At 41.7% G+C, this 27,621-nt stretch overlaps 1 protein-coding gene across 1 annotated transcript in view; it reads left to right on the top strand.

The window, feature by feature from the left end:
- LOC115108554 (carboxyl-terminal PDZ ligand of neuronal nitric oxide synthase protein-like) overlaps nucleotides 1-27,621 on the top strand; it is a 177,951-nt gene that overhangs the window by 89,943 nt on the left and 60,387 nt on the right. The window contains exon 5 of the mRNA XM_029633047.2: nucleotides 15,683-15,791. Within this exon, the coding sequence (XP_029488907.1) occupies nucleotides 15,683-15,791 (109 nt within the window). The remainder of the gene's footprint in view (nucleotides 1-15,682; nucleotides 15,792-27,621) is intronic.

Here is a 27,621-nt window from a genome sequence, read left to right as displayed (position 1 = left end):
TTTTCCACAGTGGCCACAAGGCCTATGACCTAGTGCATTCAAAAATTATTCAGACCCCTTGACTTTTTCCACATTTTACATTACATCCTTATTCTGAAATGGATGAAATACTTTCCCCCCACTTATCAATCTACACACAATACCCCATAATGACAAAGCAAAACCAGTTTTTTTGAAATTCTTACTAATGTATTAAAAATTAAAAACAGAAATACATAAATATTTAGACCCTTTGCTATGGGATGCGAAATTGAATTCAGGTGCATGCTGTTTCCGTTGATCATCCTTGATATCTTTCTTCAACTTGATTGGAGTCCACCTGTGGTAAATTAAATTGATTGGACATAATTTGTAAAGGCACACACCTGTCTATTTAAGGTCCCACAGTCGACAGTGCATGTCAGAGCAAAAACCAAGCCATGAGGACGAAGGAATTGTCCCTAGAGCTCCAAGACAGGATTGTGTTGAGGCACAGATCTGGGGAAGAGTACCAAAAAATGTCTGCAGCGTTGAAGGTCCCCAAGAACACAGTGGACCCATTATTCTTAATTGGAAAAAGTTTGGAACCACCAAGACTCTTCATAGAGCTGGCCGCCCGGCCAAACTGAGCACTCAGGGGAGAACGGCTTTGGTCAGGGAGGTGACCAAGAACCCGATGGTCACTCTGAATGAGCTCCAGAGTTTATTCGTGGAGATGAGAGAACCTTCCAGGAGGAAAACTATCTCTGCAGCACTCCACCAATCATGCCTTTATGGTAGAGTGGCCAGACAGAAGCCACTCCTCAGTAAATACTCTATGGGACTCCCAATCACAGCCGGTTGTGATACAGCCTGGAATCAAACTAGGGTCTGTAGTGACACCTCTAAGACTGAGATGCAGTGCCTTAGACCGCTGTGCCACTCGGGAACTTAAGTACTTTACACCACTGATAACAATCAGTGAATAGATACAAAGTTCCATCTTGAGTTGATGGGTAGGCTACAGTCTGGGATATGGGAATAATGGGAATTTCAATTATTGAAACATTGATTCTATTCCTGGATAATATCATGTATAAATGTACACCAAGGTCATTCTTTGTCATGCCTCATCTGAGCAGGATCAGATGGTGACAGGGGTCTCAACCGGGTCAGGCACCCAGGGAAGACAAGTCTGTGACAGCGTAGAGGTGAACTTTTGCAGACAGGACACTTTATTCTCTCTGTGCAGCAAACAATATATAAACTATTTTAAGGGAGACTGACAAACCTCTAAAGTTGATTTGTAAACTGTATCAAGGGTTGATAGAGGCTTTTCCCAATGACAAAACATGCCAAAGAAAAATGTTAGGAAGACCTGGAAGACACTATAGGTGATGATGAATGGATACAGATACTTTTGTATAAATAGTGTGTGTGGACACCCCTTCAAATTAGTGGATTCGGCTATTTCAGCCACACCCATTGCTGACAGGTGTATAAAATTGAGCACACCGCCATGCGATCTCCATAGACAAACATTGGCAGTAGAATGGCCTTACTGAAGAGCTCGTGACTTTCAACGTGGCACCATAATAGGATGCCACCTTTCCAACAAGTCAGTTCATCACATTTCTGCCCTGCCAGAGCTGCCCTGGTCAACTTTAAGTGCTGTTATTGTGAAGTGGAAACATCTAGGAGCAACATTGGCTCAGCCGCAAAGTGGTAGGCCACACATGCTAACAGAACAGTACCGCCGAGTGCTGAAGCATATAGCGTATACGACTCGTGGTGTAATTGTGATACCATACTGAAACTCAAGTCCTTTTGTTCACCAAACCTAGAATACCTCACAATCAAATGCCAACCATATTATCTTCTAAGATCATTTTCTTCTGAGATAGTCACGACCGTGTATATCCCCCCTTAAGCCGATACCACGACGGCCCTCAAGGAACACTGGACTTTATGGAAACTGGAAACCACATATCCTGAGGCTGCATTTATTATAGCTGGGGATTTTAACAAAGCAAATTTGAGGACAGGCTACCTAAATTCTACCAACATATCAATTATAGTACTCGCGCTGCTAAAACACTGGACCACTGTTACTCCAACTTCGGGGATGCATACAAGGCCCTCCCCAGCCGTCCTTTCGGCAAATCTGACCATGACTCCATTTTGCTCCTCCCTTCCTATAGGCAGAAACTCAAACAGGAAGTACCTGTGCTAAGGACAATCCAACGCTGGTCTGACCAATCGGAATCCACACATCAAGATTGTTTTGATCACGCGGACTGGGATAAGTTCCGGGTAGCCTCAGAGAATAACATTGACGTATAAACTGATACGCTTACTGAGTTTATCAGTAAAGTGCATAGGAGATGTTGTACCCTAACCAGAAACTGTGGATAGATGGCAGCATTCGCGCAAAACTGAAAATGCGAACCATCGCATTTTAAAAATGGCAAGGTGACTGGGAATATGGCAGAATACAAACAGTGTAGTTATTCCCTCCGCAAGGCAATCAAACAGGCAAAACGTCAGTATAGAGACAAAGTGGAGTCGCAATTCAACGGCTCAGACACGAGACGTATGTGGCAGGGTCTACAGACAAGCACAGACTAAAAAAGGAAAACCAGCCATGTCGTGGACACCGTCTTGCTTCATGATAAGCTAAACACCTTCTTTTCCCGCTTTGAAGACAACACAGTGCCAATGATGCTGCCAAGGACTGTGGGCTCTCCTTCTCTGTGGCATGACTATGACATTTAAGCGTGTTAAACCTCGCAGGGCTGCCGGCCCAGACGGCATCCCTAGCCGCGTCCTCAAAGCATGCGCAGATCAGCTAGCTGGTGTGTTTACGGACATATTCAATCTCTTCCTATCCCAGCCTGCTGTCCCAAAATGCTTCAAGATGGCCACCATTGTTCCTGTACCCAAGAAAGCAAAGGTAACTGAACTAAATGACTATCGCCCCGTAGCACTCACTTTTGTCATCATGAAGTGCTTGGAGAGACTAGTCAAGGATATCACCTCTACCTTATCACCTCTACCTTACCTGTCACTCTAGACCCACTTCAATTTGCCTACAATCGCCATTACACTGCCCACTGCCCTATCCCATCTGGACAAGAGGAATACCTATGTAAGAATGCTGTTCATTGACTATATCTCAACATTCAACACCATAGTACCCTCCAAGCTCATCATTAAGCTAGAGGCCCTGGATCTGAATCCCACCCTGTGCAACTGGGTCCTGGACTTCTTGATGGGCCGACCCAGGTGGTGAAGGTAGAAAACAACACCTCCACTTCGCTGATCCTTAACACTGAGGCCCCACAAGGGGGCGTGCCCAGCCCCCTCCTGTACTCCCTGTTCACCCATGACTGTGTGGCTAAGCACACCTCCAACTCAATCATCAAGTTTGCAGATGACACAACAGTAGTAGACTTGATTCCCAACAATGACGAGACCGCTTACAGGGAGGAGGTGATGGTTCTGGGAGTATGGTGCCAGAAAATAACCTCTCATTCAACGTCAACAAAACAATGCATCAACGGGACCACCGTGGAGAAGGTGGAAAGCTTCAAGTTCCTCAGCATACACATTCCTGACAAACTGAAATGGCGCAACAGCGCCTCTTCAACCTCAGGAGGATGAATTCAATTTAACCCTCACAAACTTTTACAGATGCACAATTGAGAGCATCCTATCGGGCTTTATCACCTCTTGATACGGCAACTGCACTGCCGGCAACCGCAGGAATGTCCAGAGGGTGGTGCGGTCTGCCCAACGCATCACCGGCGGCAAACTGCCTGCCCTTGACCTCCAGGACACCTACAGCACCCAATATCACAGAAGGCCAAAAAGATTGTCAAGGACAACAATCACCCAAGCCACTACCTGTTCACCCCGCTATCACCCAGAAGGCGAGATCAGTACAGGTGCATCAAAGCTGGGACCGAGAGACCGAAGCTGTTTTTCAATCTCAAGGCCATCAGACTGTTAAATAGCCATCAATTGCACATAGAGGCTGCTACCTATATACATAGACTTGAAATCACTAGCCACTTTAATAATATTTACATATCTTGCATTACTCATCTCAAATGTATATTCTGTATTCTATACTATTCTACGCCGCTCTGACATTGCTCGTCCATATATTTATATATTCTTAATTTCATTCCTTTACTTAGATTTCTGTGTACTGGGTATATGTTTGGAAGTTGTTAAATATTACTTGTTAGATATTACTGCACTGTCAGAGCTAGAAACACAAGCATTTCGCAACACCCGCAATAACATCTGCTGAACACCTGTATTTGACCATTAACATTTGATTTGATTTGATGACAATGCCCACGTGCACAAAGTGAGGTCCATACAGTAGTACTAGTCTACTTGGCCTGCATGCAAATGTAGGCCTACTAATGTGCCCTTTTCGGGATGTCTGATAGTATTTCTGATTGTTTTAACTCACCACCACTAATGAGCTATGGCGCAAACAAAGTCTGTTTCTAGAATCAATTAAGAATGACAATAGTTCCTCAAAGTATTTGAACAATATTTCAAGCTTTCTCCCTTTTAATAACCACTTGGTATGAAAGGGAAAAATGTAATGTTCTGATCCAGTGGAAACATCATAAAATACCTGATTACTTCTTATCCCTTGCACAAATAGCCTGCAGCTGTGTCTGTCCCAAGCTCACTGGCTCATAATATTTTATACAAGTTTGTTGTTGCCAATGTGATTCATAGGATATTTATTTTTATCTGGATATTTTCTACCTGCAGGCGGCAATGTTTTTATGTGTTGGTTTAATGTATGCCATTTTTACATAGTTGACAATGGCAATAAAATGTTCCTTTTATATTTGTATAATTTTCATTTAGATATAATGTAGATTAACCAATGATTTTGAGGTGCAAAGACTATTATAAATGAAATGAAACTGTTCCAGAAATGTGCATATGAAAATCATAACTGGCACGCAGATTGGTAGAAATGGTAAGATAAATTGGCACTCCAAATGGAGAAGGTTGCTTACCGTTGGTTTAGCCTATTACCCACAACTTCAGGGTCTGGAACAGGTTTCTGTTAGGCTGGTTAGGCTAGGCTAGGTTAGGCTAGGCTAGGTTAGGCTACTGATCTGAGGGGGATTTTCAAGCGACTGAATCTGGCATGTAAATGCGGACAGGAGATCTTTCAAATAGGCCTAGTTTGTGCATCACTGTGACTAGCTATCACTAATTAACAGGGAGAATACAAATTCTAAGTAGCTACTAAAGTTCAAAAGAAGTGGCTGCTGAGATGACGCTGCAGTGGATAGCAGCCGTCTTATGGGCTCCTGACCAATTCAGATATTTTGTGTTTTTTTACGCTTATCTTAACTTAATTTTTTGTACATAATGTCTCTGCCATCATTTCTTATGACCAAAAACAGCTTCTGGACATTAAACAGTGATCACTAACCTCGATTTGGATTAAAAATGTCTACTTCAATGAGATGGCAGCTCTGGATGTTCTGCTTACTTCGGACCAGGCCCTAATACCCGGGACTCAAGGGGGAAAGCGTCTGCGAAAGACACGCAGGCGAGCCGGCACCCTGACAAGACTACATCGGCGAGCAAATAGACCGCCATTGCCCTCTGTTCTATTGGCAAACGTGCTATCACTGAAGAACAAACTGGAGGAGCTCTCTTCGAGACTAGCCTATCAACGGGACTTGAAAAACTGTAATATCCTATGTTTCTCAGAGTCGTGACTGAACAAGGACATGAATATACATCTTGCTGGTTTTTCCAAGCATCGTCAAGACCGGACTGTAGACTCTGGTAAAACGACGGGGGAGGGGTGTGTCTCTTAACAACAGCTTGTGCACGAAGTCTCAAATTTTTGCTCTCCTGAGGTAGTATGGTCTGCAGCTTGTCAAGAAGTATTCTATTTACCAAGAGCGTTTTCATCTATATTTTTCGTAGCGGTCTATTTACCATCAGAGGCAGCGTTTCTTGTGGCCGATGATTTTAATGCAGGGAAACTGAAATTTGTTTTACCTCATTTTTAACAACATGTCACCTGTACAACTACAGGCGCCAATTCTAGATCACCTTTAATCCACACACAGAAACGCATACAAGGCTCTCCCACTGCCTCCCTTTGTCAAATCAGACCATAACTCTATCCTCCTGCTTACAAGCCAAAACTCTAACAGGAAGTACCAGTGACGCGCTCAATACAGAAGTGGTCTGATGAAGCAGATGCTAAGCTACAGGACTGTTTTGCTAGCACAGATTGGGAATATGTTCCGGGATTCATCCTATAATTTGAGGAGTTTACAACATCAGTCACCGGCTTCATTATAAGTGCATTGACGACATCGTCCCCACAGTGACCATACATACGTACATACCCCTACCAGAAGCCATGAATTACAGGCAACAGCCGCAATGAGCTAAAGGCTAGAGCTACCGCTTTCAAGGAGTGGTAAACTAATCCGGACGCTTATAAGAAATCCCTCTATAACCTCAGACGAGCCATCAAACAGGCAAAGCGTCAATACAGGACTATAATTGAATCCTAATACGCCGGTTCTATGCTCAATAATAGCGCCGATGGAGATGGCCGCCATTTTACGGTCCCGTAACCAATCGTGCTATTGTGTATGTTTTTTGGCGCTATTTGTAACTGATTTTGTACATTTTGTTTCTGCCACTGTCTTATGACCGAAAAGAGCTTCTTGATATTAGGGCAGCGATTACTCACCCCGTACTGGAGGAATTCTGCTTCTTCTTCAACGAGTCGAACAGGAAGGATTTACTCCAGACACCCGACAAGGCCCACATCCTCATCATTCGCAGGAGGAAAAGATGGAGGTATCGTTGACAGCGGTCCGGTTGCCTTGTCCGTGAGGGTAATCTACCTTTACCATCGGTCCTATTAGCCAACGTACAATCAATCGCTAATATATAGTTTACGCTTACGCTCCACTGACAGCGTATGGAGTCAGATTTTGGGCTGACACTTGGACACCATGGCCAGATGTACTCCACATACTTATGTACTTTCACCTCTTATCTTCACAGGGGACAAAAGAGACGGAAACAAAGCTAAAACAACAGTCTTCAACTTTAGTTCACACTCATCTTTTATGATGTTGTTGTAGGACTGGGCGAAATAGACAAAATATATCACTGTATTTTTCTATTTATTTACGGCATGATGGTATTTGACTGTATTTGATGTTATTGAGTAATACAAGTTTTAAGTTTTACTTCATGAGTAGTGTGTCACCCTAGGGTGGCAACACATACATTCTAAATTATTTAATTCAGGGCTTTCTCTATTCAGATAGTTTTATATTGTTCAATTCAACTTCAATCAAAATAATTTTCTGCACTCATTTAAGATAATTTCCACACTACCACGTAGGCCTTATTTTTAATCAAACGTCGCAATTGCGATTTAGATCAAAACACTTGGGTGAACTGTTGGAATCATGGAAATAGAATGTTTATTTTAATTCTACAGTTAAATGATAAGTAATAGTGGGCACTTTGGATACAGTGTTTGACATCACAACAAATGAAAATGTCAGCTAGCCAGCTAAATAGAGATTAGCATTAGTGGCTAACACGATTTAAAGAACTTGAAGAAAAGACAAACTAGCTGTTAACAATGTAAGAAACACAAACTAACAGTTTATTTATAGAACATTTGTGAATTTATATTAACAAGCAAAGTGGAAACAACATTGTTGTCATTGTTGCATGTGCTGCATTGACCCTGCAGACTGAACACAAGTGTCTAGTGGTCAAGCAACAACAAATTTGCTCCTTGAGTGACGGGGGTGGGGCTAGGTCTTTGTGGAAAGCGGCATGGAGAGATCGGAGAGGGATGACTCAAGTAGGTGTAAACTATCAAAATGGACGTTACACACGGCATATCACATTTAACAAACCAAACTTTAAAATACCGTTATAGAAGGTAAAGTTAAAACCCAAACCGGTCCATGCATCAATAAATCAAATCAAAGTTTATTTGTCACATTCACCGAATACAACAGGTGTAGACCTTACAGTGAAATGCTTACTTACAGGCTCTAACCAATAGTGCAAAAAAGGTATTAGGTGAACACTAGGTAGGTAAAGAAATAAAACAACAGTAAAAAGACAGGCTATATACAGTAACAAGGCTATAAAAGTAACGAGGCTACCGGTCTTTTCCTCTGAGGAATAATATCTTAGAACATAGGACTGGGCGGTGTACCATATTTGACTATATAACGGTATTGGTCCTGGGTCCTGCGACCCTCAAAAGGTTCTACAGCTGCAACATCGAGAGCATTCTGACTAGTTGCATCACTGCCTGGTACGGCAATTGCTTGGCCTCTGACCGCAAGGCACTACAGAGGGTAGTGCGTACAGCCCAGTACATCACTGGGGCTAAGCTTCCTGCCATCCAGGACATCTACACCAGGCATTGTCAGAGGAAGGACCTAAAAATTGTCAAAGACCCCAGCCACCCCAGTCATAGACTGTTCTCTCTACTACCGCATGACAAGCAGTACCGGAGTGCCAAGTCTAGGACAAAAAAAGGATTCTCAACAGTTTTTACCCCCAAGCCATAAGACTCCTGAACAGGTAATCAAATGGCTACCCGGACTATTTGCATTGTGTGTGTGTGTCCCAAACCCTCTTTTTACGCTGCTGCTACTCTTGATCAAATGTTGTCACTAACTTACTGTATTTTTCTTACTCTCTCTTTCGCTCTCTCTCCTATCTTTCTCTCAGAGCATGCGTGGGGGTGTGTGTGTGTGTGTATGTGTGTGTGATGACAGAATGCTGTGGCCTCTTAGCATCTGATATATCGGCAGCACATTTCATAGCAGATATTAATCAGAGTAAACAAAGCCAAGCTAAAACGCATCACATAAATTACTGTGACATTATATCAACCTGTCTCCTACTGGGCTATCACGGTATTAAAAGTGGTGTGTGTGTGTTTGTATTTGTGCGTGTGGGTGGGTGGCTGCGTGTGTGTGTGTGTGTGTGTATTAAAAGTGATGTTGCCTCAGCAAATTATGTTTTTTTCATCCTCTACGAAGCACTGGGTCGAGAAGGTTTCAAAAGTTAAAAGGGCCTTGAACTAATTACTAAATGCTTTTAAGGTGTGTGGGGGGGGTTGAAGACAATGACTGCTTTCATTAGGTGGACAGAGGAGTACCCTGTCCAATGTTCTCTCTCCGTCCATCTCCTCTTCCCTCCCACCATCTCTCCCTCAGTCTCTCTTGTTGACACACCCCCCACTGAGACACAAGTTTTAATTTACCTGTCAGGCTCCAGTGCATCCCTATCTAACACACACACACACACACACACACACACACACACACACACACAGTAAGGCTGGTGTCTTTCTATGCTTTATATAGACATATCTAGTGTTCCTTTGTCTGGTGACAGATGTTAAATCTAGATCCATCTGCTGCTGTTGGTATTGGTGTGTAGACTGTAGAGGTTTTTGAGGCAGAGTTTGGCACAGTGTTGATTTATCTGTTGTTTGGTGTTGATGTACATGTATCTGTCTGTCGTTTAAATTGATCCCGGAGATTTCTCAGAACAGCGAGCTCACATTTTCTGGCAGCAGTTAAAATCTTAGTCTTAACCCACCTTCCTTAAAGCTGGGCAAGTACTTTTTCCTCCCTCTCCTCTCCACCTCTACATGAAAGCCAGTGTCTTGGTGGGAGATCGATGTGTATCAGATCAGCTGAAGAAGACAGATAATGAACCATTTTATCTTTAAAGGTCCAATGCAGCTGTTTAAATCTTAATATCAAATCAATTCTGGGTAACAATTAAGTACGTTGCTGTGATTGTTTGTAAATGAATATGGTCAGAAAGAAACAAATTGCTCTTTAGCAAAGAGGAATTTCTCAAACAAGAATTTCACTAGCTGTCTGGTAGTGGTCTGAGGGGCCTAATGGGATGCATATGTAACCTAAAAATTAGCTGTTATTGGCAGGCAGAGCGGTTTGAAACTCTCTTTGTTATTGGTCTATTAACTTATAACCTACCTGGTGATGTCGCAAGGCAAGCCAAAACTCCATCCCACCAAAACAGGCTGAAATTTCATGAATTTCTTTCAAATTGTTCTTACAATAAAGGGCATTATCATCCTTTTCACAATTGCACAGTATTAATCCAACCTCATAGTGTGGAAATATACAGTACTGGTCAAAAGTTTGGACACACCTACTCATTTAAGGCTTTTATCTTTATCTTTACTATTTTCTATTTTCTACATTGTAGAATAATATTGAAGACATCAAAACTATGAAATAACACAAAAGGAATCATGTAGTAACCAGAAAATTGTTAAACAATTCAAAATGTGTGTGTGTGTATCCTCCCTGTCTTTGTCACACTCTCTGTGCTAATCACCACACCATCTACCTACATCACCATGGGCATGGTGAGGCATAGGCCCTATTCCCACTACGAGAGATGAAGGAGAGTCTGAGGAGATTTCTACTCTTCACATTACATCCTTGCCTTACTTTTTATTGTGGCTAGCAACACAACATTCTTGGTCCACTGCTCAAATTGACCATAAATATCACAGTAGCCACTAGCTAGCCAGTAAGCACAAACTATGTGTTACAAGTTATCTATAACATATGTCATGCTTTATAAAGGGTTCATACATGTGGCATAACTGTGTGACATATAACCACCCACCATGTCAAATGTGACATAACCCAGTATGTCAAATATGACATAAACCTGTGCTTTATAAAGGGTTGCATAAGCACCCCTTAATAAAGGCCTTATAAATCATATTAAGTTGAGGCTTCACAAATCATTTATAACCCTGTCCTTCATCTTGGTAGAGCATTGCAATGCCAGGATATTGGGTTTGATTCCCGGGACCACCCTTACGTAAAAATGTATTCATGCATGACTGTGGAAGTCTGCTAAATGTTCTATATTATATTTCACTAAAACATTTCTAGGATGGCCCAACCTCTTTCCCTCTTGGGTGCATAGTCAATATTGGACCTGAGCTCAACTTCCCCCAAAATGCTGTGTTGCAGGATGACACACACTCTAAAGTGTAGTCATGCACAGAAAAAAAACGTAGGGCCTTTTAAAATCAATTACAATGTTTTGCCTACTTCTGTTTTCTTTCCTACTTCTGTTTCCAGGTTTCGGATTTCCCCCATTGTTTTCTGGTTTACCCATTTTTTGTACACTTTTTGAGTAGAAAAACAACAATTAGATTTTATGTGTTCACAACAATTCTTACACTACATCAGGGGATGACTTTTGAGGTCTGGGAAAAATCTAAACCTTTTTTTTTTAAATGGTGTAGTTGCCCATTAATTCAGTGAGCATGCCCTGCATTGTTGTTTGGTTAGCGGGTTTCTGTAATGCAGTAAGAGCATATGATGTGATTCGGGTGCCAATGGAATGTTTGGAGTAAAAGGCCAGCAACACTCCGTATTATTCACAGCCCATGAAATGACACCATAGAGTGAAAGTATTCAGACCCCTTGACTTTTTCCACATTTTGTTACGTTCTAAAATGGATTCAATTAATTATTTTCCTCATCAATCTACGCACAATAACCCATTATGACAAAGCGAAATAATTTTATTTTTATTTACTTTTTTATACCTTATTTACATAAGTATTCAGACATAAGTATGAGACTCGAAATTAAGCTCAGGTGCATCCTGTTTCCATGAATCATCCTTGAGAAATTTCTACAACTTGACTGGAGTCCACCTGAGGTAAATTCAATTGATTGGAAATGATTTGGAAAGGCACACATCTGTCTATATAAGGTCCCACAGTTGACAGTGCATGTCAGAGCAAAAACCAAGCGATGAGGTGGAAGGAATTGTCCGTAGAGCTCAGAAACAGGATTTCACACTACATAAGGCAAATGGTGGTCACACCAGGTACTGAGTGGCCTCTACCTGTTTTTAAAGTATCTGTGACAAATAGATGCATATATGTATTCCCAGTCATTTGAAATCCATAGATTAGGGCCTAATGAATTTATTTAAATTGACTGATTTCCTCATATGAACTGTTACTCAGTAAAATCATTGAAGTTGTTGCATGTTACATTTATATTTTTGGTCAGTGTATATTGTATTATACAAGGGCTCATTTGGAAATGAGACCTAGGTCTCAATATGTCTTCCCTGTTAAAATAAAGGTTAAATAGAAATAAAAAGGTAACATTTTTGAACGTTATGGCAGCCTATTGTAGCAGGACTACTTTTGGTCTATCCCATTTCTCTTTGCGAGATACGAAGCAGAAATCGACACGCTATCTGATGCAAGACAATGATGGAAGTCGTTATATAAAGCAAATTGTGACTGAAAATGTTGATCATTCCCAGGGGAGTTGCATCTTGCCTGGACATCAGTGGCTCAGTGCAGTGAAGCAAAAACAAAAAATCACTGTCAAGATTTAAAGCTACGGTGACAATTTCATAATGTTACAGGCTGTTACTACAGTTTCAGGTAAAAACTCAATAAATCAAGTCTCAAAAATAAGGAAAATGTATGTACATTTCAGCTGTTTCAAAAACATTACTCTGCTATTTTTTTTAAATGTACTGAAAGATTGTTGGCTCAACAAGACAATTCTGTTTACACTGTCCTGCTTAGCAACTGTCAGGAGAGTGTTGTGCTCTACCTCCGGAGATAGCGGTCGAGAAGTGACAAGTTCGCAAGTTTTAAATTGCAGTAATACACTGAGTGTACAAAACATTAGGAACACCTGCTCTTTCCCTGACATAGACTGACCAGGTGAATCCAGGTGAAAGCTATGATCCCTTATTGATGTCACTTGCTAAATCCACCACAGTCAGTGTAGATGAAGGGGAGGAGACAGGTTAAAGAAAGATTTGTAAGCCTTGAGAAAGTTAAGACATGTATTGTGTATGTGTGCCATTCAGAGAGTGAATGGGCATGACAAAAGATTTAAGTGCCTTTGAACGGGGAATTGTATTAGGTGCCAGGTGCACCGGTTTGAGTTTGTCAAGGACTGCAACGCTGCTGGGTTTTTCAAACACAACAATGGTCCACCACCCAAAGGACGTCCAGCCAACTTGACACAACTGTGGGAAGGATGGGGGTCGACATCTCTGTGGAACACTTTCAACACCTTGTAGAATCCATGCCCGATGAATTGAGGCTGTTCTGAGGGCAGAAGGGGGTCCAAGTCAATATTAGGAAGGTGTTCCTAATAGAGGTCGACCGATTATGATTTTTCAACGCCGATACCGATTATTGGATGACCCAAAAAGCCGGTGCCGATTAATCGGCCGATTTTTATTTTTTTATTTGATCTGTAATAATGACAATTACAACAATACTGAATTAACACTTATTTTAACTTAATATAAAACATCAATAAAATCAATTTAGCCTCAAATAAATAATTAAACATGTTCGATTTGGTTTAAATAATGCAAAAACAAAGTGTTGGAGAAGAAAGTAATATGTGCCATGTAAAAATGTGTGCCATGTAAAAAAGCTAATGTTTAAGTTCCTTGCTCAGAACATGAGAACATGTGAAAGTTGGTGGTTCCTTTTAACATGAGACTTCAATATTCCAAGGTAAGAGGTTTTAGGTTGTAGTTAATATAGTATTTATAGGACTATTTCTCTCTATACCATTTGTATTTCATATACCTTTGACTATTGGATGTTCTTATAGGCACTATATTATTGCCAGTGTAACAGTATAGCTTCCGTCCCCCTCCTCGCCCCTACCTGGGCACGAACCAGGAACACATCGACAACAGCCACACTCGAAGCATCGTTACCCATCGCTCCACAAAAGCCGCGCGGAATAACTACTCCAAATCTAAAAGCGAGTGACGTTTGAAACAGTATTAGCGCACACCCAGCTAACTAGCTAGCCATTTCTCATTGGTTACACCAGCCATTAGGCTGATAGGCTTGAAGTCATAAACAGCGCTGTGCTTGCAAAGAGCTGCTGGCAAAAGGCACAAAAGTGCTGTTTGAATGAATGATTACGGGCCTGCTGCTGCTCAGTCAGACTGCTCAATCAAATCAGACTTAATTATAACATTATAACACACAGAAATACGAGCCTTTGGTCATTAATATGATCGAATCCGGAAACTATCATTTTGAAAAAATAAAACGTTTATTATTTCAGTGAAATATGGAACCGTTCGGTATTTTATCTAACGGGTGGCATCCCTTAGTCTTAATATTCTTGTTACATTGCACAACCTTCAATGTATGTCATAATTACGTAAAATTCTGGAAAATTAGTTCGCAATGAGCCAGGCAGCCCAAACTGTTGCATATACCCTGACTCTGCGTGCAATGAACGCAAGAGAAATGACACACCTGGTTAGTATTGCCTGCTAAACTGGATTAGTAGTTAGTAGTTAGTAGTTAGTTAGTTAGTGATTATGATTGATTGTTTTTTATAAGATAAGTTTAATGCTAGCTAGCTAGCAATTTACCTTGGCTTCTACTGCATTCGAGTAATAGGCAGACTACTCGTGGAGTGCAATGATTAGAGCGTTGGACTAGTTAACTGTGCGGTTGCAAGATTGGACCCCTGAGCTGACAAGGTGAAAATCTGTCGTTCTGCCCCTGAACAAGGCAGTTAACCCACAGTTCCTAGGCAGTCATTAAACATAAGAATGTGTTCTTAACTGACTTGCCTAGTTAAATAAAAGGTATAAAAAATATATAATAATCGGAAAATCGGCGCCCAAAAATGCCGATTTCCGATTGTTATGAAAACGGCCCTAATTAATCGGCGATTAATCGTTCGACCTCTAGTTCCTAATGTTTTGTACACTCAGTGTATTTTTATTTAACCAGACAAATTCTTACTTTCAATAACGGCCCAGGCACAGTGGGTTAACTGCCTTGTTCAGGGGCAGAACGACATATTTTTACCTTGTCGGCTCAAGTATACCCTGCCGCCCCCTAACCACTAGGCCACCCTGCCGTGTATGTGTAGGGGAGGGTATTTTTGCGAGAAGCTAAGTGTGAAGAACTTCATAGTGTAGAGTAGGCAGGGACATAATGCACTGCAGCCTCCAAGAGGTCATTGGACGTCAGCTAGGCCCCTGGCGTGACACACACACACAGTTCTTAATTAAAGGTTGTTTATTTTCTCTCACCGCAGTAGCTGACCTCTGATTTGTCTTTTAGGGGTGTTTGTGTGAGTGTGTGTGTGTGTGTGTTCTTGTACAATAATGTGTGTGTGTGTGTGTGATGTCTCCTACCTCGGAGTTTATTGACGTCTAGCATTTAAAGAGCAATTAGAACAATTTTCCGCTTGAATTGTAGTTTACACGACAGCGTTACGGGTCAGTGTTACACAGAGTTTAATAGGAACCTCAAAGCAGAGCATAAATAAAATTAAATAAATAAATGAAAGCATTATTTGACTGGGCTAGCTTTGTTGAATAAAACAAATAAATGCCAGGATGTAAACGGCCTATAGTCTCAATACAAAACAATATAGTACACTTCTTTTTGGCATAGTAGTTCTGTTTTGAATTAGTCAGCTGTCATCCACGTTAATCAGATGTTTGCGTGAAGGTTGAGTTGCACAAACAGATTGAGTTATTGTTCAGCCCTGAGTGTCCCTCTATGGTTACTTTTGGTTGTGTATCTATTTCCTCTGTTTCTGTCCTGTAGGATCTTCTATGTGTCTCATGACTCCCAGGACCTGAAGATCTTCAGCTACATCGCCAGAGACGGACAGAGTAACATCTTCCGTTGTAACGTCTTCAAGTCCAAGAAGAAGGTGAGAAACCTAAACACACTTTCTCTTTTGCTCTCTCTCGCCTCTCTTGCAGCGTAAGGTTATCCACAGTCCCATTGACATTACTAAGCCAAGTCTAGTAATGTGTGCTAAATGTAGCAAAGGAATTCACACATTTACACTCACTCTATCTTACCCTCTCACACACACACACACTCGCTCTCACACACTTTCACTCGTTGCCCCCCCTATCAACTATGCCAAGCATGTGCGCGCGCACACACACACACTCCCAGCTTTTACACTGATATTCACAGTGATGAAGTGTTATAGGCCCATGGCTGTACTGTATTCTACCTCTACAAGAACTGCTCGTATTAGAGACAGAGAGAATAGGGAGTACTTTTGGTTTCAAGTTATTTGTCTCTTAAAGGAATTCACAGATCAACAGTGAAAAAGGCCAGACACCACAAGTCAAACAGCATGGTAGAACATTGAGATTGGGAACCTGTAAATCCTTAGAGAATTTCAATTACCATTGCACACAGACACACCTCTCCACGTTTGGTCCAGTTAGCCCATTAAGATATCTCTCTCTCTCTATCCCTATCAGTGATGCCAACTTAGCAATTTTGTTCCTAGATTTAGCAACTTTTCAGACAACCCTGGCAACTTCGTATTTCAAACAGCACCTAGCAACAAATTTAGACACTTTTAAAAATGTATTTGGAACATTTAGCAACATTTGAAAAGTGACTGAGACTCAAATGCACGCATTTCCCTCTAAATGATTTTCTCTGTCACACACTCAGTCACAACACACGTGCCTGGCTGCAAAAGTGCATTGTGAGTGACGTCAGCAGCAGGCGCTCAGCTCGTGCACAGGCAACAGCAGGTCAGCAGCAATTTCAGCAAACTGCAAATCATTGTTGGCTGACTGCAGCAGCAGTAGTATGCGTTCAACGAGACAAACCCAATGAATGTAGTTGATCACGAATGTTTGATCTTGAACAGAACTTACAACATAAATTAACGTCTCAATCAAAATTGTACAGAAAAGAGTGGGAGTCTGTACCTGAATTAAAATTGTGTCTGGAGCCAGTAATTGGGGATGATTGTCGGGCATACTGTGCGTACTTCAAATCAGATATGCTTGCAAAATCGTATGACATCAAAAAACATTATGCAACAGCAAAGCATATACATAAATCAAAACCGTACAACCCCACAATGCAGTCTACATTACCACAGTTGGTTAAGAAAGTGGAGAACTGCAAAAGAGCAGAAGCTACTATGGCATGGGCCATTGCGGAGCATTGTTCGCTGCTAGGATGCCACCATTTAGGTATGGCTTGCAAAGCTGCCTTTTCAGATTCTGTGGCAGCAACAAACTTCCAAATGCACCAAGTGCATAGAAATGATTAGGGGAGTACTGGCTCCTTATTTTCTGAAAAGTGTAACATCAGATGTGGGGGATGAGAAGTTCAGTCTCCTTTTGGAGTCCATAGATGTCAGTGTCTCGAAATACCTGGGTGTGGTGATTCGGTATTTCAGTGCTAAAAAAAGAACCATTGTGTCCATATTTCTCGGGCTGGTTGAATTGGAGCGGGGCAATGCCAGATCAATAGCAAAGGCGGAAGTTGAGTTTCTTCAGAAGTGTAACCTTAAAAAAGAGAATCTTCAGGGTATTGGCACTGATAATGCGTCCGTGATGACTGGGGTGCACAACGGGATGCACAAGATTTTAAAGGAAGAATGTGCATTGCCCAATTTGGTACTCAATCTGCTCTGTGTGCTATTATTTACAATTGGCTGTCAGTGCAGCATCCAAGAAACCATCCCTAGGAGCGTTGAGTACTTAATCAGGAAAACCTACAACTGGTTTTTGATTTCCCCAATGTTACCATTGAGCATTGATACATGGTGGATGTGCTCCACGCCATGTACATGGACAAGACCAACTATGTCTACCTGGCATTCTTGAAATCAATCCTGTCCGACTTACAAGTTGCAGTGAAGTCATTTGAGGGAGAGCAAACGGTTCCTGTCAAGCTTTTTGACAATCTGGTACACCTCTTAACATCAATTTGCAGCAGAGTATTCAACTCTATGGCAAAAATTGATGTCCTGAAGGATTCCATTGATGGACATCTCCGTCCATCTCTATACCTTGGGTACCTTTTCTGTTTAGGTGGGATTCACTGAAAATACAGTCGAGTTTTGGAGTGAAGTGTGTGACTACACGGACTCTTCCGGGTCAAATCCATTTGAAGAACTGTGCAAAGCTGCACTCGCTGCCCTCTCCTTGCCACACTCAAATGCGGAGGTTGAACGGCTGTACAGCCAAATGAGTGTGGTTAAGAAATTGAATGTCACTGTACACTCTCAAATCCATACTCCTGGTGCAGTATGGAAGGAAGCTGGCTGGTGATACCTGTTACCAGCATAAACTACCAAGTGAAGTTCTCCAGCAGTTTGGCACCACAGCAGTATACAGCTTTAAGGCCACTCCATCCTCTACTGCTGGTTCCAGCTCCGTGACAAAGCAGTTGGACAGTGAAGATGAAGAGGATTTCCTTGCCAATCTATGATTCATCATATTTACAGTACGTATGCAAGGAGTGGACTTTCTGGAACTGGCGGAGACACACAGCTGATGGTGGCAGTGTGTACTGCAGTGTGTGTGAGAACAGTGGCAATATCTGGAGGAAACCATTGAGCAGCTAGCCAGCCAAGCAGCACAACAACCTGGAGAGAGATGCCTAGTCAATCAGATAGCATATATACCTTGTTATTAGCTTGTACCTATTGTTGATCAGTTAGGTAGCATGTTAACTAACTACCAATACTCTGCTTCAAACTATAATTGTTCAAAATGTGTAGGTTTACTAGTCAAAAAGAAAATCAATCAAATGTAATTGTTCAATAATGGGTAATGTGTAAATGTTCAATAATTCAATGTCTTGTGTTTAAAAATAAAAACTTCTGATCATATAAAATGTGTTGTGTTTATATTACTTTTACAAATAAAAATATGTGATAATAAACAAACAAATGTCAAATCATATTTTTCACCGAGATGGCCAGTCAATTTGAGTAACGTTATTGTGTATTCTACGTAATGACGGCATCACGCAATGACATCACAATGTCATTTAGCTACTTTTAGCAACAAATCGACAGGCCCCTAGCAACTTCCCCTGAAAATTAGTTGGCAACACTGATCCCTATCCCTTTTTCTGTTATTGTCTCTCTCCATTCCTCCTTCTCCTGGACTCTCTAAAGTTGGATGTTTTGGTGCCGCTAGGGCAGTTCAGACAGCTGGTTGATTACTTATTTTATTAAGGAATGTTTGTTTTTCATGACTTCATAACTTGTGTAAGTTACTTTTCATAAATGCTTTATTGCATTGGAATTGTAAATATTGGGAATTTGTATGATTGTGTGCAGGGCTCCCTTGTAAAAGAGGCCTTGGTCTCAATGGGATTTCCCTTTTTGAATACATTTTAATAAATACAAATAAATTCCTCCCTCCCTCCTCTCAAGCTGTCCTCCTGTGGACAGTTTAAAGCAGTGTAATTAACGAGGCTGTCTCCATCACAGACAGTTAAACGAGGGGGAGACCTGCAGGGAGAACTCATTAGAGACCAGAGGCCTAGACTAATGGGAGACTGACTTGTGTGTGTCCTTGCCAGTTGCCACTCTCTGCCAGTCTCAGACACGGGCCCTGGCATGGGCCAAGTGGCATAGCTTTGGGCGTCCATCACCCAGGATACTGAGCCAGCAGGTGGCTAACATTATTTGACCATGCAAATACTCACCAATCTGGCTACATTTTCCAAATTAATTCATCTGATAATTCATCTTCAAAGACATCCTCTTAGTCATTCCCCCTGCCATTGTTCAGAGCAGTCACAGTTGCACCCCAGCCCTGTCTGTTTTGATGACTGTCTGAGAAACTGTTGAGCCATAATGGCTGTTAATTGGCAGGCTGAATTGGAGGGAAAACACCTTGACTCAGAACAAAGGCTTGGCAGTTGGAGAGACTGAGAGAGTCATTATGACACACTAACTTTAGGGGGCTGTTCTACTGCTGGTCCTTTATCTGGGTTTACAACTCTAACAATGCTAACGATGGTAGTACTGCTGGTACTTAATATGGGCTAATGACTAACAAGGCAAATGGTGCTAACAATGTTAGTGCTGCTGGTCCTTAATCTGGGCTACACTCTTCCAAAAAATAAAATCCTTATAGAACCGAAAAGGGTTCTGTCGCTTGCTTCACATATGGTAACCCTTAAAGTTCTTCACTGAACCAAAATGGTTCCATGTAGAACACTGAATGTTGCCATTAATAAATGGCATTTTTAGCTAAGAATATAATTTCATAAACAATTAAATAATGGACTAATAATAACAGCATAGGTTTTTGGACTGTATTGTCATTATATGCAAACATAGTTTGTAAATATGCACTGGTGGCCAGCAGAGAGGCATCTCTTTGTTTGAATGATGGCCCACATCAACTCTGGCTGACTTCAATACAATACATCTTTGTCCATTAGTTATAGAGAACAACAAAAATGTGTCTTCCAGTGCCCCTGGATGTTGTTGGGGTTAAGGACCTTGCTCAAGGGCCCAACGGTAAGGGAATGTTTTGAGGATATGAACCCAGCAGCCCTCCAGTTGTGAGATCAATTCCACCCATTTCTTTCCAGCGCCTGGCCCAGAATTCAAACCGCCCACAAGTCCAACTCCCTAGTGGCTGGGAAGTACAGTATGGGTTACCACAAGTCCAACTCCCTAGTGGCTGGGCAGAACAGTATGGGTTACCACAAGTCCAACTCCCTAGTGGCTGGGCAGTACAGTATGAGTTACCACAAGTCCAACTCCCTAGCGGCTGGGCAGAACAGTATGGGTTACCACAAGTCCAACTCTCTAGCGGCTGGGCAGTACAGTATGGGTTACCACAAGTCCAACTCCCTAGCGGCTGGGCAGTACAGTATGGGTTACCACAAGTCCAACTCCCTAGCGGCTGGGCAGAACAGTATGGGTTACCACAAGTCCAACTCCCTAGCGGCTGGGCAGAACAGTATGGGTTACCACAAGTCCAACTCCCTAGCGGCTGGGCAGAACAGTATGGGTTACCACAAGTCCAACTCCCTAGCGGCTGGGCAGAACAGTATGGGTTACCACAAGTCCAACTCCCTAGCGGCTGGGCAGAACAGTATGGGTTACCACAAGTCCAACTCCCTAGCGGCTGGGCAGAACAGTATGGGTTGTTGCCTGACTGGTTCCAGAGAAGAAGGAGAAAAAAACAGATAATCTGCCAAAATGAAGACATCATTTATTCTAAATATTTTATGCATACTGAAACATACTGAAACACAGAGCCTTCAATTGACTCCATACTGAAATAAAAGTATCAATTAGCTCATTGCCAATGTCAGACTAGGTCTGTAGCTCTATTTGGAATATCCCACAATAACAAATAATTTGTATTTGAAAGAGTTAGCTGGCTAGCTTGAAAGGGTGACTTAAAGTAGCTAGCTCACAAACATGTTCAAATTCTGCTAATATTTCAACTTATTTGTCTAGCCTATGGCTTTGGCTTCATATATTTTAATAAAATAATCACCTTTGCTTACCTTAATACTTTGAAAAAGTATGTGCTTATTGGTAGGCTACTTGCAAGTTGGTTCAACCACCGTCCTCTTGTGTTGTCATTAGGTTTGGGCGGTATCCAAATTGTCATACCTTCATACCGACCTTGTGCCATTCCGGGATATTCTGTAATACCGGTACTGGCTCGGTTTTCAAACCCCACTGATACTCTGTAATCCAAAGGTTAGTAATTCTAACAAGTACATGTCAAATCCCACAGAGAATGCTAACTAAATGTTAAGCACATTGCAAACATTTTGTACAGTTTCTTATCTAATAGATACAAGTGTAGAAGTAACTCAAAAATGCTACTCAGTTTGCTGCTTGTACAAAACAAATATTAGGCAGCAAGGCTCTTAATCCAGAACGGGATTCTCTGCTGTTGCCAAGTGAATGCTTGATTTTGGAAGAAGCTAAATGTCAGGAATTGTGAAAAACTATACATTAAAAAAACATAACTATTATATATTTTTTTTAAATGTTTATTTAAATAGACAAGTAGGTTAAGAACAAATTGTTATTTTCAAAGATGGCTGAGGAACATTGGGTTAACTGCCTTGTTCAGGGGGAAAATTACCTTTTTGTTTTACCTTGTCAGCTCAGGGATTTGATCTTACAACCTTCTGGTTACTAATCCAACACTCTAACCACTAGGCTACCTGCCACACTGACAGTTGGTTGGCAGAAGTTTACATACACCTTAGCGAAATACATTTAAACTCAGTTTTTCACAATTCCTGACATTTAATCAGAGTACAAATTCCCTGTCTTAGGTCAGTTAGGATCACCACGTCATTTTAAGAATGTGAAATGTCAGAATAATAGTAGAGAGAATTATTTATTTCAGCTTTTATTTTTTTCATCACATTCCCAGTGGGTCAGAAGTTTACATACACTCAATTAGTATTTGGTAGCATTGCCTTTAAATTGTTTTACTTGGGTCAAACGTTTAGAGTAGCCCTCCACACGCTTCCGACAAAAAGTTGGGTGAATTTTGGCCCATTCCTCCTGACAGAGCTGGTGTAAATTAGTCAGGTTTGTAGGCCTCCTTGCTCGCACGCGCTTTTTCAGTTCTGCCCACAAATTTTCTATAGGATTGAGGTCAGGACTTTGTGATGACCACTCCAATACCTTGATTTTGTTGTTCTTATTAAGCCATTTTGCCACAACTTTGGAAGTATGCTTGGGGTCATTGTCCATTTGGAAGCCCACAACATGATGCTGCCCCTGTTCTTCATGGTTGGGATGGTGTTCTTCGGCTTGCAAGCCTCCCCCTTTTTCCTCCAAATATAACAATGGTCATTATGGCCAAATAGTTATATTTTTGTTTCATCAGACCAGAGGGCATTTCTCCAAAAAGTATGATCTTTGTCCCCATGTGCAGTTGCAAACCGTAATCTGGCTGTTTTCTTGCAGTTTTGGTGCAGTGGCTTTTTCCTTGCTGAGCGGCCTTTCAGGTTATGTCGATATAGGACTCGTTTTACTGTGGATATTGTAACGGTTTTCTAATGGTGAAGGAGAGTCGGACCAAAATGCAGCGTGTAGATTGCGATCCATGTTTAATGAAAAAACACACGTAAACACGAATCAATACAAAAAACAATAAACGTAACGAAAACCGAAACACCCTAAACTGGTGCAAACTAACAGTAGATAGTTACAAGGACACTAAGGACAATCACCCACAATACAACCAAAGAATATGGCTGCCTAAATATGGTTCCCAATCAGAGACAACGATAACCACCTGCCTCTGATTGAGAACCACTCCAGACAGCCATAGACTTTCCTAGAAAACCCTACTAAGCTACAATCCCACTAACATACACACCAAAACCCCCAGACAAAACACACCACAATACAAAAACTCCATGCCACACCCTGGCCTGACCCAATACATAAAGATAAACACAAAATACTTAGACCAGGGCGTGACAGATATAGATACTTTTGTACCTATTTCCTCCAGCATCTTCACAAGGTCCTTTGCTGTTGTTCTGGGATTGATTTGCACTTTTCGCACCAAATTACGTTCATCTCTAGGAGACAGAACGCGTCTCCTTCCTGAGCGGTATGACGACTGCGTGGTCCCGTGGTGTTTATACTTGCGTACTATTGTTTGTACAGACGAACATGGTACCTTCAGGCATGTGGAGGTCTACCATTTATTTTCTAAGGTCTTGGCTGATTTCTTTTGATTTTCCCATGATGTCAAGCAAAGAGGCACTGAGTTTGAAGGTAGGCCTTAAAATCCATCCACAGGTACTCCTCCAATTGACTCAAATGATGTCAATTAGCCTATCCGAAGCTTCTAAAGCCATGACATAATTTTCTTGACTTTTCCAAGCTGTTTAAAGGCACAGTCAATTTAGTAAATGTAAACTTCTCACCCACTGGAATTGTGATACAGTGAATTATAAGTGAAACAACTTTGTGTCATGCACAAAGTAGATTTCCTAACTGACTTGCCAAAACTATAGTTTGTTAACAAGAAATTTGTGGAGTGGTTGAAAAATTTGTTTTAATGACTCCAACCTAAGTGTATGTAAACTTCCGACTTCAACTTTATATATACATTTTCATTTTCTTACGTTACAGCCTTATTCTAAAATGGATTAATTTATTGTTTTCCATTATCAATCTACACGCAATATCCCATAATGACAAAGTAAAAACATGTTTTTAGAAATTTTTGCAAATGTATTAAAAATAAAAAACAGAAATACCTAATTTACAGTATTCAGACTCTTTGCTATGAGACTATAAATTTAGCTCAGGTGCATCCTGTTTCCATTGATCATCCTTGAGATGTTTCTACAACTTTATTGGAGTCCATTTGTGGTAAATCCAATTGATTAGATATGATTTGGAAAGGAACACACCTGTCTTTATAAGGTCCCACAGTTGACAGTGCATGTCAGAGCAAAATCCAAGCCATGAGGTCGAAGGAATTGTCCGTAGAGCTCCACGACAGGATTGTGTCGAGGCACAGATCTGGGGAAGGGTACCAAAAAATGTATGTGGTTTCGAAGCTCCCAAAGAATACAGTGGCCTCCATCATTCTTAAATGGAAGAAGTTTGGAACCACCAAGACTCTTCATAGAGCTGGCCACCTGGCCAAACTGAGCACTCGGGGGAGAAGGGCCTTGGTCAGGGAGGTGACCAAGAACCCAATGGTCACTTTGACAGAGCTACATAGTTTTCTGTGTAGATGGGAGAACCTTCCAGAAGGACAACCATCTCTGCAGCACTCCACCTATCAGGGGTCTATGGTAGAGTGGCCAGACGGAAGCCACTCCTCAGTAAAAGGCACATGACAGCCTGCTTGGAGTTTGCCAAAAGGCACCTAAATGCAGCATCATGCTGTGGGGACGTTTTTCAGCAGCAGGGACTGGGAGACTAGTCAGGATTGAGGGATAGATGAACGGAGCAAAGTACAGAGAGATCCTTGATGAAAACCTGCTCCAATGCGATCAGGACCTCAGACTGGGGCAATGGTTCACCTTCCAACAGGACAACGAACCTAAACACAAATCCAAGACAACGCAGGAGTGGCCCAGCCAGAGCCCGGACTTGAACCCGATCAAACATCTCTGGAGAGACCTGAAAATAGCTGTGCAGCGACACTCCCAATCCAACCTGACAGAGTTTGAGAGGATCTGCAGAGAAGAATGGAAACTCCCCAAATACAGGTGTGCCAAGCTTGTAGGGTCATACCCAAGAAGACTTGAGGCTGTAATCGCTGCCAAAGGTGCTTCAACAAAGTACTGAGTAAAATGTCTGAATACTTATGCACATTTTGTATTTTTATTTTTAATACATTTGCAAAAATGTCAACCTGTTTTGCTTTGTCATTATGGGGTATTGTGTGTAGATTGATGAGGGGAAAAAACAATTGAATACATTTGTGAATAAGGCGGTAATGTAACAAATTGTGGAAAAAGACAAGGCGTCTGAGTACTTGCCGAATGCACCGTAAATGGTTCTTTAATCTCATCTTTTTTCTGTGTATAGACTCTAGGCTAACAATGCTAGTGCTGTACCTGCTATTGATTATACACGGTTGTGAAAGTAATCCTGGTGCAAGGACAAGGCCGTGTGAATGAAATTGTGTGTGTGGGGAGTGTGTGCGAGCGCAAGGCAGTGTGTGAATGGAAATGTCCTCTGCCTCTCTCTGCTCGGCCGAATAGAGAGCCAATCGTTCAGACTGCAATGCTACCAATGTCACACACTCTTGTCACAATCCATCTCTGTCTAATCCAAGGGTCTCAAACATACAGGGGTGGACGCAATATACTTTAAAATGACAAAAAAAAGAATCAAAACTGTAGAAATTATACAGTTTCTTGACTTTGTACAGCTCGCTTATAATCACTGAAAACAAAGCTAGAGGACCATTATTTGCACATTTTGACGGTGAGGAAATGAGTTTGACACCCCTGGCCTAAACCATCATGTTCATTTATGTAATTTAGTAGACGCTCTTATCCAGAGCGACTTACGGTAGTGAGTGCATGCATTTTCATACTGGTACCCCGTGGGAATCGAACCGTGGCATCGCAAGCACCATGTCTACCAACTGAGCCACACGGGACCACAGACGTACATGCACCACTCATGTACGCACATGTTACGCCCCTGAAAAAGGGGAGAAATAATCACGAGATACGATCTTGTTTTCTCAATGAGAACTTTTAGTGCAAATATTTTACAAAAGTAACACATTTTACAGAACAACAGATCTACAGGAAATAGATAGTTTTTAGGGTACAAGGCTTATACAAGTCACAACATTATACACTGTAATTCACTGAAACAGATACTAATTTCAATATAACTGTCAAGCACAAATCTTTAACTCAGTAAACCATAACTCAATTTATCAACAGGCAATAAAGTGTTTGAAAAAATATTATACAAATAACACCGCAAAATATCTTATTAACAACGCACATGTTTATTCACAATCGACATAAAATGGCAGCTACTCTCAGTACGATGCTATTCTTCGCTGCAACCGAGCAGGGCAGCTGTATTCATTGATCTGGCCAAGGCTTTCGACTCTGACTCTTTCGACTCTGTCAATCACCACATCCTCATCGGCAGACTCGACAGCCTTGGTTTCTCAAATGATTGCCTCGCCTGGTTCACCAACTACTTCTCTGATAGAGTTCAGTGTGTCAAATCGGAGGGTCTGCTGTCCGGACCTCTGGCAGTCTCTATGGGGGTGCCACAGGGTTCAATTTCTGGACCAACTCTCTTCTCAATGATGTCGCTCTTGCTGCTGGTGAGTCTCTGATCCACCTCTACGCAGACGACACCATTCTGTATACTTCTGGCCCTTCTTTGGACACTGTGTTAACAACCCTACAGGCAAGCTTCAATGCCATACAACTCTCCTTCCATGGCCTCCAATTGCTCTTAAACGCAAGTAAAACTAAATGCATGCTCTTCAACCGATCACTGCCTGCACCTGCCCGCCTGTCCAACATCACTACTCTGGACGGCTCTGACTTAGAATACGTGGACAACTACAAATACCTAGGTGTCTGGTTAGACTGTAAACTCTCCTTCCAGACCCACATCAAACATCTCCAATCCAAAGTTAAATCTAGAATTGGCTTCCTATTTTGCAACAAAGCATCCTTCACTCATGCTGCCAAACATACCCTTGTAAAAATGACCATCCTACCGATCCTCGACTTCGGCGATGTCATTTACAAAATAGCCTCCAATACCCTACTCAACAAATTGGATGCAGTCTATCACAGTGCAATCCGTTTTGTCACCAAAGCCCCATATACTACCCACCATTGCGACCTGTACGCTCTCATAGGCTGGCCCTCGCTTCATACTCGTCGCCAAACCCACTGGCTCCATGTCATCTACAAGACCCTGCTAGGTAAAGTCCCCCCTTATCTCAGCTCGCTGGTCACCATAGCATCACCCACCTGTAGCACGCGCTCCAGCAGGTATATCTCTCTGGTCACCCCCAAAATCAATTATTTCTTTGGCCGCCTCTCCTTCCAGTTCTCTGCTGCCAATGACTGGAATGAACTACAAACATCTCTGAAACTGGAAACACTTATCTCCCTCACTAGCTTTAAGCACCAACTGTCAGAGCAGCTCACAGATTACTGTACCTGTACATAGCCCACCTATAATTTACTACTATTTACTAACTACCTCTTTCCCTACTGTATTTATT

The sequence above is a fragment of the Oncorhynchus nerka genome, linkage group LG24, assembly GCF_034236695.1.
Source record: "Oncorhynchus nerka isolate Pitt River linkage group LG24, Oner_Uvic_2.0, whole genome shotgun sequence".
Classification (NCBI taxonomy): domain Eukaryota; kingdom Metazoa; phylum Chordata; class Actinopteri; order Salmoniformes; family Salmonidae; genus Oncorhynchus; species Oncorhynchus nerka.
Note: the sequence above shows the minus strand (reverse complement) of the source record. Positions and strands in the feature narration are given on the sequence as shown.